At 32.8% G+C, this 12,500-nt stretch overlaps 1 protein-coding gene across 1 annotated transcript in view; it reads left to right on the forward strand.

Annotated features, from left to right (window-relative positions):
• The window catches only part of LOC136827786 (uncharacterized), a 7,502-nt gene extending 7,459 nt beyond the window's left edge, over window positions 1-43 (forward strand). Inside the window, exon 2 of the mRNA XM_067085246.1 lies at window positions 1-43. This exon is cut by the window's left edge and continues 1,463 nt beyond it. Within this exon, the coding sequence (XP_066941347.1) occupies window positions 1-43 (43 nt within the window).
• Window positions 44-12,500: the final 12,457 nt, after the last annotated feature.

The following is a 12,500-nucleotide window of genomic DNA, read 5'->3' on the forward strand; positions in this document are numbered from 1 at the left end:
ACTTATTGCTAGCTATGGGAGTTATGGGAGTTATAGGAAATAAATCTATGGAAGTCATAGGAAATAAATCTATGGGAGTTATAGGAAATAAATCTATGGAAGCTATAGAAAATAAATTTATGGAAGTTATAGTAAATAAATCTATGGAAGTTATATGAAATAAATCTGTGGGAGTTATAGGAAATAAATCTATGGAAGCTATTGGAAATAAATCTATGGAAGCCATGGGAAATAAATCTATGGAAACTATGGGATATAAATCTATGGAAGCTATAGGAAATAAATCTATAGAAGCCATACGAAATAAATCTATGCAAGCTATAGGAAATAAATCTATGGAAGTTACAGGGAAATAAATCTATGGATGCTACAGGAAATAAATCTATGGAAACTATGGGAAATAAATCTCTGGGAGCTATAGGAAATAAACCTATGGAAGCTATAGGAAATAAATATATGAAAGCTACGAGAAATAAATCTATGGAAGCTATAGGAAATAAATCTAAGGAAGCTATTGGAAATAAATATATGGAAGTTATGGGAAATAAATCTATGGAAGCCATAGGAAATAAATCTATGGAAGCTATGAGAACTAAATCTTTGGAAGCTATAGGAAATAAATCTATGGAAGCCATAGTTATAGAAATAAATCTATGGAAACTGGAAATAAATCTATGAGTTGTACAATAAATCTATGGAAGCTATAGGAAATAAATCTATGCAAGTTATAGGAAATAAATCTATGGAAGTTATAGGAAATAAATCTATGGAAGCTACAGGAATTAAATCTATGAAAGTTATAGGAAATAAATCTATGAAAGTTAGGCTATAGGAAATGAATATATGCAAGCTACAGGATATAAATCTATGAAAGCTATGAGAAATACATCTATGGAAGTTATAGGAAATAAATCTGGAGCACCTCAGCTGATGTGAGGTTGGGACTTTTCCTCATGGTGAGGATATATAACTGATTTGTTAAATTTTTGATGTTAATAAAAGTTAAATATAATTACCCCTTGAGCATTCTACCACACAAAGACAAAAAGATACTGAAGGTGAGGTTTTTCTTGTTATCAATTATTTATGTATTTTGTTGCTCTCTTATGCAGTATATGTATATACAATACCTCTAATCCTATTGATCATACAAGGTTAATACATTAATATATCACTCTCAATTCATCATCCTCTCTTTTCCAGAGAGAGAGAGAGAGAGAGAGAGAGAGAGAGAGAGATTTGACACCTAACAAGACCACAAAATGAAGTCAGTTTATTATGGGTGTCTCTCACTACAACTTTTGAAAATATTACATAAGAAAAAATCTATATTAAAAGTCAAAAAAAATAAATATAGGCTAATATAATGAAAATTGACTTTTTCAAGCAACCAGGACCAGAGATGACATAATGCAAGCACTAGCTTACACAAAATGTACATAAGAAAAGATCTATATTATGAAAAGCCCCCCAAAATAAATATATAATATAACTTTGCCCTTTCAAGCAACCATGGAAGATGGATTGCAAGCACTAGTTTATGCAAGCAAAACCTTAAGGCATCTGACTGTGGAGAGTTTTAGATTTTCTAAAATGTACATTTAGAAAAACTCTGTATTATAAAAAAAAAAAAAAAATATATAATAAAACTTTGTGCTTTCAAGCAATCATGGAAGATGGATTGCAAGCACTGGTTTATACAAGCAAAAAAAAATCAAGGCGTCTAACTGTGGAGACTTTAGATTTTCCAAAATGTACATTTAGAAAATCTCTATATCACAAAACCAAAAAAATAAATATATAAAAAATAGCTTTCAAGGTTTTCAAGCACTGGTTTAAAATGTAAAACAAGGCTTTAGGTTTTCCAAAATGTACATTTAGAAAACTCTATATAATAAAAACCAAAAAAAAGAAATATATAATAAATATTTCTGATTTCAAGCAACCATGGAAAATGGATTGCAAGCACTGGCTTGTACAAGCAAAAAAATCTAATTGTGGAGACTTTAGGTTTTCCAAAATATACATAAGAAACAATCGGCATTATAAAAAACAAAAAATAAATATATAATAAAAAAATAGTGCTTTCAAGCAACCAGTGCTAGAGATGACGGATTGCAAGCACTGGTTTACGCAAGCAAAAAACTTAAGGCGTCTAACTGTGGTGGGTTCAGGCAGTCTACTGCTGATAACAGTGCGATGAGACAGCATTTGTAAATTCTCTCTCTCTCTCTCTCTCTCTCTCTCTCTCTCTCTCTCTCTCTCTCTCTCTCTCTCTCTCTCTCTCTCTCTCTCTGTCGAGTATTCCCCCCAAGGTGAATTGTCGGGATACAGTGGAACTAAGGAATGGAAGGGAGGAACAAAAGAAAATAAGTGAAGAAGTAGAAGATGAGTGGATAGGATAAACTCGTATACAAATTAGTCTTTTTTTTGAGAGAGAGAGAGAGAGAGGAGAGAGAAAAGAGAGAGAGAGAGAGAGAGAAAACGAGAGAGAGAGAGAGAGAGAGAGAGAGAGAGAGAGAGAGAGAGTAGAGAGAGAGAGAGAGAGAGAGAGAGAAGAGAGAAAAGGAGAGAGAGAGAGAGAGAGAGAGAGAGAGAGAGAGAGAGAAGAGAGAAGAGAGAGAGAGAGAGAGAGAGAGAGAGAGAAAGAAATGGAGGAATGAGAGAGAGAGAAATGAGAGAGAGAGAGAATGAGAGAGAGAGAGAGAGAGAGAGAGAGAGAGAGAGAGGCGAAGGGACTGCAACGAACCTCAAGTAATGCCTACAGTACACCGCGTGAGTTGCACTGACGGCAGTACCCCCACTACGGAGGCCTTAATTCCCAGGCATCGTTCTCAGATTACTTTTAAAGAAATCGTATCCCACGTATCATGGGGAAACTAATTCATCAAGTCGGCTCATGCAAAAGACTGGGGTCGGCAATAACTAACGGATATTACGAAGGAAATTCAATACTGTTGCAAAAGCATTTGAAATTATGAACGAATTGCAAAGTTGGGGAAATTACTCGCTGGAATTGGATGAGGAAGGCTCCAGAATGCAAATGGAGAATAATATTGCACGCAATTGCACGCAAATGCTCGTGCATAAATCTGTTATTTTTTCATTATGCTACCTGAATTCATTTGATGCGCTGATAATTCCCCCATGCACATAGGCTACTGTAGGTTTCAAGGGTATATTAAATTTGAAACTTGGGGTAATTATTGAATAAGAGTAAGGAGAATTTAATATGAAAGGTGGTAGGTATGAATATATTCAGCAGCATTACTATGCATGCATAAGTTATAATATATATATATATATATATATATATATATATATATATATATATATATATATATATATATATATATAAATATGTATATATATATGTATATATGTATATATATATATATATATATAATAAATTTCTGACTATATCATACCCAGGTCTATCAGGTGGAAATATATATATATTATATATATATATATATATACATATATATATATATATAAATATATATGTATGTATGTATATGTATATATATATATATATATATATATATATATATATATATATATATATATATATATATATATATATATATATATATATATATATATAATATTACACATATTAAATTTATAATAAGAAACTTTCAACCTACAATAACATCATTATTTATGACACTACAACATTACTTTTTTTCTAAATTAAAGCTAATTCTATGTATATACATTAAACCTATAAAACAAATTTTGGAAAAAGTGTATATTAGATTCTGGGATATTTGCAAAAATATGCAGGTATGTCATTTTTTACCCCGTTTTCCCAATTTATGTCCCAAATGTATTTTATAATGTTTTTATGGTATAAAACCCAATACATAATGTTTATGTTATTATTTCATATTGTTTTACAATGTTGTATAGAAATAATGATAAAAAAACTTTGCATCAAAACCCCCCCGCCCTCCCCATAAAAATATTTTGTCTTTTGCAAAAAAAAAAAATCAACATTTTCCCAAAAATATTGTAATACATAGTTATAAACATCAATAAACATTAATAAACATGTCATGGAATGTATTAATGATTATCCGACAAATGCAAAAAAAATATAAAAATTGCAATCACTTCAAAAAAATATTGTCACAGTTAACAAACATTAATGATGATGAAGGCGATTAATGCAATAAATAATCATCAATGAATGAAATAACATGGGCAAACATGGATAATGACAAAGAAATAGTTGTACTCACCAAACGTCAGAAGTCCTTGTCTTGTTTATTATTCCTGTAGAGCAGACAGTTGCATTAACCCATAGACAGGCAGGGACCATCACCAAGGGGTTGGGAGAGGTGGTGTGGGGGGCCATTAATGCTGAAAAGACTACTCCACAGTTTGCTTTTGCAGTAAGACGAGCTGACAGAAGAAAGACGAAGACATGGCACTGTCTGCTGTAAGCCCATGGTGACACAGACCCAATCATCGTTACAGAATTTGGCAGTCTCCTCAGCACTGGAAACCACAGATATATTTTCATTTTATGCCTTTTTGTTCTTGTCCAAGGTGGGAGATATCTGTTCCAGCCAGCCTCCCATCAACTAAAGGTTTCTTGAGCTTCTCACATTTATATTGGTATCTTTCTTCACAGGGCCAAAATGATACTGCAATGAAGACTGTAAATCTTCTTGTAACATCTTAACTTCACCACAGTGACATTAGGCTAGCTGCCATAAATCTAATCAAGGTATTCTTCTAGATGGGTTCCCTGAGAACAGTTCTTTGGAGGTATGCTGCCTGCCAATTGCAGTCCCCTACAGACCAGTAGTATGCCTTGAAGATCACATTAATTGACTCATCCCCAACTTTGGAAAAAATCCAATTCTTGCAGCTGCAAAGGGACTAACCTGCTTGTCTAAAACAGTTTTCTTGGTACTAGTCTTTCTAACTAAACTTTGGTAAGGTAGGCCTAGGCTTTTTAACTTTTAGCAAAATTATCAACCCATGTTTCTGGTCTGGTCTACATTTTCGTTTGGGAAAAACACAAAAACACTCATCGTTGACGTTGCAAGTGGACTGACTTTCTTGCCTAAAGCATTTTTCTTAGTGCTGGGCTTCTTCACAAAGCTTTGGTGGAATAGGCCAAGGTTTTTTTTTTTACTTTAAGCAACATTACCAGCCCATGTTTCTGGTCTGGTCTACATTTTCTTTTGGAAGAACATCAAAACACTCTCTCTTGACGTTGCAAGGGGACTGGCCTTTTTGGATAGAACAGTTTTCTTAGTGCTTGTCTTCTTAACTAACCTTTGTTAGGGCAGGTCAATTTTTTTTTAAGTAATATTTGCAGCCCATGTTTCTGGTCTGGCCTACATTTTCGTTTGGAAAAACACAACAACACTCGTTCTTCCAGTTGCAAGTGGACTGAGCTTACCTAGGGCAGTTTTCTTAGTACTAGGCTTCTTAACAAAGCTTGGGTGGGACAGGCCAAGGTTTTTTTTTTTTTAATTTTAGCAACATTATCAGCCCATGTTTCTAGTTTAGACCACTTATTCGTCCTTTTTCATGCCGTGTCAGGTGTTCAGCCTCATCAGTAGAAGGTTCTACATGTTGGGAGCCATTGCTAGTGGTGATGCATGCACTGGTTTCAAAGCAGATAGTGGTGGCACTGTTGTCCACATATATGGAACTAATAACGGCACCAGGAGCTGGATCATCACATTCTGTATCACTATCACTGTTACTGGGATGCATCCACTCACTATCTGTGTCACTATCAATTTAAACGTAATAATAACGCGATCTCTTAACTTTTTTTCCTTTCCATTCTCTGTAACGTCACTATATCCTCTTTACCTTCACCATCACGACACTGTCATGTTCAGTGACAACACTATCACCAAGATTATCACCGTCAAAGGTTCACAATCATCAGTATCGCCGTCATCTGAACACGAAACTTCACCCAACGTGGCTTCACCTTCACCATAGAAGCCACTGACAGGTAGAGATATGATTCACTATTTTGCTTTTTTTCACACTATCCTGGGCCATATCTCACACTTCCATAGAATCTACGTTATCTAAGCTCACTTTAGCTGTAATATTACCGCTGGAGGGCCACCAGTACCGCCGGGAATAGCGAAAAAAAGCTATTTATTTACGAGAGATTCCTACCGTCCAATTACCTCACACGATGTAAACAAACGTACTGACCACTGGTTCAACTGGTTGACTGCTTAGCCAGCCGTCACCTCGACGCTTGACAGGTGTTATCAAGTAATGGATGTTCTTTACAACGGCTCTCCAGATGGTTTAAATTCCTCAATATGTTTCTCCAGAAACATGGTAAATTCTCGTTCACATTATAGGCGATCTTAAACCGTACTGAAGGCGCTTTATAACGTATAACATCATTCTAAGTTTTTTTCTCTGATGTTTGAGGAAGGAATCCCTGTTCTGAACTGAATGCTATTGGGCTCTCCAGAGACACGGTGCTTAGATTGGCTGGGTAGCCTCATGGAATAGAACATTATTCTCGAAGGTGTAAATTCCTCAATGTGTTTCACCAGAAACATGGTGATTTGCCGTTTATATTAGGTGAAAAAATTATACATTACAGACGATTTTAGACCGTACTGAAGGAGCTGTATAACGTACAACATTATTCTTTATGCAGTTTTTTTCCGATGTTTGAGGAAAAAATTTTTCGGTTCTAAACCGAATATTATTGGACAGTGCAACATTCATAAAATAATGTTTTCCTTAAAGGCAAAACATTATTATGAGGTATATGAAAACTGATAGGCCTATCACAAACATTAACGCATTTGATAAATAAAACATCATTCGGATATTAAGGCGTAGTGATACTTCCGTAAAAAAAAAATAACTTTTTTTCTTTTCATTTTTATAACAATAATTGAGGTTAGCATTAGATTTCCTGGTAGATTTAGCTGGAATTCTATAATTCTGTCAGCCTTTTGGGGTATAGAATTATACATCAGTATATAATTGTATTACCTGGTAATACATAGTTTTTCATTCCAGTTTTTCAGTGTACAACGTTCCTCCTCCAGTTTCCGGATTCGCGTGTTACCAGTTTTTCGAGGCAGAAAAAAATATTCTTACAAAATAAAAAAAAATTCTTGCAAATTCAATTCGTAAGAAAGTTCAAAACTTTGAATGATAGAATCATGACATTTACACTAAAAGCGATGTGGCTCATTTGCATGAACAATTTACTAAATAAGTTTTACAAAATGACAATTTTATTGACACATGTATATAAAATGAATGAAATCTTGTGCCCTGTAAAGCAGGTGGTGTCACCAGTGCACCTCATGTGGTTTCACCATTGCACCTCATGCCATGCACAGTAGGCACTACAGCTGCACTTAATTTTTAGTCTTTTACTTCACCTCCGCTCCCTATTCCTTTCTTCCAGTATAGCTGTTCAACCTCTCCAACTCCCCTCTTTCACTATACGCTGTAGCAGCTGTACAGAAAACTCGATTGCACCGAAAAAAAAAATTCGGCGCATTTTTTATTTGTTTTGTATATACAGACACCAGGTGGCATTTTAGTTACTGAATTCCTTAGAATGGAAAGCACAGATTAATTATCTTAGCATAATTTCAGAGCTTATCAATCATCAGCCAAATCACAGACGTCAATTCTGCCCTAAAATGGAAAACTGCAGTATCTGCAAAAATACAAAACTTAGAAAAAAATTTGGCAGATACTGCAAATGGGACCCGCTAAATAAAGCATTGAAAAATCATTCTGAAACTGCAGTAACTTGTGTATTAGTGTTCCACGAGCCCAATAGGTGGCATATCTCAATTTCGAAAGTTTTGGAGATTCTGTAGTTTTCCATTTTAGGGTAGAATTATTATCAACCTACACCAAAGGAAATAAGATCAAGTCTGTGATCCTTCACCTCAATGTTAAGAAAGTAAAAGCTATATTTTTTTTGTCTAACAAGTATTACTTAGAAGTCAATGAAAAATATAGAAACTTCCTGTTCCTTATAAAAAAAATTGTCAGTTGTAGACGCACAAAAAAATTGTTACTCAAAAAATCTTTTTTTTGCTTCGAAAGTATTACTTTATATATATTATATATATGTGTGTGTGTGTATTTATATATACATATATATACACATATATATGTAGTATATATATATATATATATATATATATATATATATATATATATATATATATATATATATATATATATAAATATATAAATTCCTTTTCATATAAGGAAAAAATGTCAATTGTAGATACACATAAAAAAATATGTCACTCAAAACAAAAAAATTACCTCTTTAAAAAAATAGTTATCTAAAAAGCCTCTCTAATAAAAAAAATTATCACCTGCATACACACATGAAAAAAATACGATACTTAAGGAAAAAAAATACTTAATATCTTAAGCAATAGAGCTCGACTTCAACTGAAATTTAACACAATTATCACCTTCATGAACGTTTTCAGGATACCTGCAAACTCGCGAGTTTCTCGCGGGGTATTTAAAGTGCCCAAGTGCTAGCAACGACAGCAGTTGCACATCCGACGCACCTATAACAACATGAAGTTCGTAAGTCGAGGAAAAACAAGCGTTGTTCGTGATTCACTCGACACTTTATTGATCTGTCGATCTGATGATCTGGCGTCGTAAAGGATTTCTTTGTTTTTTTTTATTTTTGGTTGTTGTTGATTTGTTAATTATCTTGTTTCATTTTAGTGTGTTAATTTAACTTATTTGTTTTTCGTTTGTTGTTTCTCTTTTATTGTTTATTCTTTATTTCGAATTATCTGTTTCCGTAATTAGCTTATGATAATAATAATAATAATAATAATAATAATAATAATAATAATAATAATAATAATAATAATAATAATAATAATAAAAAAATAATAAAAATAATAATAATAATAATATATTCGCATATATAATATATAAAATATATATAAATAATTTTCTGACATCAGGATCGAACCCAGGTCTTTCAATTGAAAGACAATACCCCTGACAACGAACCCATACCTGGGTTAGATCCTGATGTGAGTCAGAAATTTATTTCTGTTCCACACGTGATTGTGTGTTGATGATTTCTGCACACATATATATATATATATATATATATATATATATATATATATATATATATATGTATATATATATATATGCATACATACATACATACACATATACATATACATATTCACATCATATCACCTTTAAATAACCTAAAACTTCTTTATTTATTTTGTCAACATCTACCACAGATCGTCTTCATCACTCTCCTCGTCGCACTCCTTGCCTTCCTGGCTTCGGCCGACCCCGAACCCTTCCTCAAGAAGCTCAAGAAGCTCAAGTTATTCGGCAAGAAGTTCCACCATCACCAACCCATAGTCGTGGCCCAGCCCGTCCCAGTGTTCCATCCCGTTCCAGTCATTCCCCATCCCGTTCCAGTGCCCGTTGGGTATGGATTCGGAGGAAGTCGCTTCCACGGGAAGTAATGGGTTGGTCTAGGTTGGCTGGTCGCTTGATCAGTGAGACTGAGATCGTTTTAGTCTCATAAAGTGTCATGTGCCGATGTCAGTTGGGTCTTCTAGCTATCACTGCTTACAAAAGCTTTCTTCTTCTATCCAAAAGACCTTTAAAAAGCCTTGGCATTAGCATAACAAACCAGCGAGCCCATAACTTCTTGCTCATAAAAAATGGAAAACAAAACTCGGCCATCCACCTTTAGACAGTGTCTGATGGATCTTCTAGTTATCACAGTTTACAAAGACATTCTTCTTCTATCCAAAAGATCTTTGAAAAGCCTTGGCATTGACATAACAAACCAGAGAGCCCATAACTTCTTGCTCATAAAAAATGGAAAACAAAACTTGGCCAGTGAGACTACAATCGTTAGTTCCAGGAGCCATCAGTGGCCAGTGTCAGATGGTTCTCCTAGCTACCACTGCTTACAAAGACCTTCTTTTTCTACCCAAAACACCTCTCAAAGACCTCTACAGTGACCAAACAAACCGTAGACCCCCTAGATACTTCCTCACGAAAAAGAAAGTCACTAGAAGCAGATGATACTGAAAGTTGTTTACTGCAAATTTGCAAGAGATGATTGCCTGTTGTGATACATGAAATTCTCTCTCTTGGCACCAGACGTGTAGTCAGTTGTGTAGCCGTTATATATATATATATAAAAAACGATTCATTTCTCCTTTTGTTTCTTCTATTTTCGAACAGGTCAGTACAATCCTCAAATATATTTCGACTCTCTCTTTCGTATCAATGTAAATCTTTAGCCCCAACTTTCTATAACCTTTTTGTAAACTCTCATCATCAAATATTTATTTTCTATGACAAAACTTTGATTCTATACTCTAACACTTTCGAAAACTGTAATTTTTAAGACTCTGTTAATATTTTTGGAATAATGTGTATATAAAAATAAACTGTTTAACTATACATTTTGTATTATTCCTTTTCTGCAGTTACCTAAATTTACAACATAGTTTTAGATATCGGTTGTCAATATTATAATGGTGTTCTATGTATAGTTTTGCGATTCCAACTTCTTAGGTATTCCAAGTTCTTAGGTATTACAGGCTGTCGAATTCTGAAGAATACAAAAGAAATATATATATATATATATATATATATATATATATATATATATATATATATATATATATATATATATATATATATACACATATATATATATAATTATTATATATATATATATATATATATATATATATATATATATATATATATATATATATATATATATCAGTTATACCAGGAACACTGTCCATGTTCTCAGCGCCCCCCCAAAAAAAATATCACCAAATTTCTACCAGGAGTTTTTTAGTGACGGGACATTGTCTGAGATCTACTGAATTTATAAAACCCAACGTCAGTGGTGAGGTTTTTTATTCCTTCCCGTTTATGTTTGAAGTTTTTTTTTGTGTGTAAAAAAAAAAGGTTCGGCTTTAAAATTCTGTACGTTTGAGTTTTCTTTTGAAAGACGTGTCTGTGATATTGTAGAGTCCACGAATTTGGACTTTCGGACCAATATAGTAACTCTTTTTTTTTACAATAAGTTTTTTTTATATATTAATTTGAAATTTCAGTTGTATATATGGAAATTATATCTATTTATGCACCACGTGGAAAAATCTGGATGTATGCATGTATATCTTATACAAGAATACGGGTGCATGTAGATATATGTGTGTATACGTATGTATACATACTCATATATATACATGTGTATACGTATGTATACATACTCATATATATACATGTGTATGTGTATATATATACTGTATACTTATATACTGTATATATTATATATATATATATATATATATATATATATATATATATATATATATATATATATATATGTACACACACTCACATACATATATACATTCTAAATTACAGCCTAAAAAGCTCCAATACTCCAACCATGACTGTTGATGAAAACAATTCACTCGCTATTCCCAGAAATACTAATTATAACTCTGCCTGAATTTCTCCCTGAATTTCTACCTGAATTTCTGCCTGAATTTTTGTCTGAATCTCTGCCTGTCAGTCCAATCGTGACTGAAAGGACATCAATCTTTTCAATTAATTATTCGTCAATTTTGCTGCGAGAGAAAAGTGCAAAAAAACCTTTCAATTGCAAAGTAAGTGGGGATATGCAGCGGTAAATTGATTTTTGCAATTGACAGAAGTTGAATGGGAGGATTAAATGAAAAACGGAGTTGGGATATAATTGTGCAGTAGGATTTTATTAATTTTAGGGACAAAATAGGCCTGTTCACATTGAGGACGAATTGTATAGTGTATAAAAAAGGGATTTTTATAATGTGATAGGTAGAAATATTATATTTCATTTTTATAGATGGATATGAAGTGATGGTTTTATAACCTAGATATTATAAAACTAAACAGACTACTTGCTAACTTATTACTAAAAGAAAGCAACCAGAAAGTTAATTTAAAAATTAATTTTAAAATGTAAGTATTCAGCTTTCGGGTTTTTTAAAATGTGATAGGCAGTAATATTATATTTCATTTTTATAGAAACGTATAAAGTGATGGTTTTATGACATAGATATTATAAAACTAAAGACTTCTTGCTAACTTATTATTAAAAGCAAGCCCACAAAAAATGTATTTAAAAATTCATTTAAAATTATAAGGATTCAGCTTTGGGACTTTTAAAATGTGAAAGGAGGTAATATCATATTTCATTTTTATAGAAACGTATAAAGTGATGGTTTTATGACATAGATATTATAAAACTAAACACTTCTTGCTAACTTATTAAAAAAACCCACAAAAAATTAATTTAAACATCAATTTAAAAATGTTAAGTACTCAGCTTTTGGGATTTTTAAAATGTGAAAGGTAGAAATATCTGCCAGTGGATTCTACGATACCATCTGCAATGGGTTCTACAGTACCATCTGACA

Source organism: Macrobrachium rosenbergii, chromosome 42, assembly GCF_040412425.1.
Source record: "Macrobrachium rosenbergii isolate ZJJX-2024 chromosome 42, ASM4041242v1, whole genome shotgun sequence".
NCBI lineage: Eukaryota > Metazoa > Arthropoda > Malacostraca > Decapoda > Palaemonidae > Macrobrachium > Macrobrachium rosenbergii.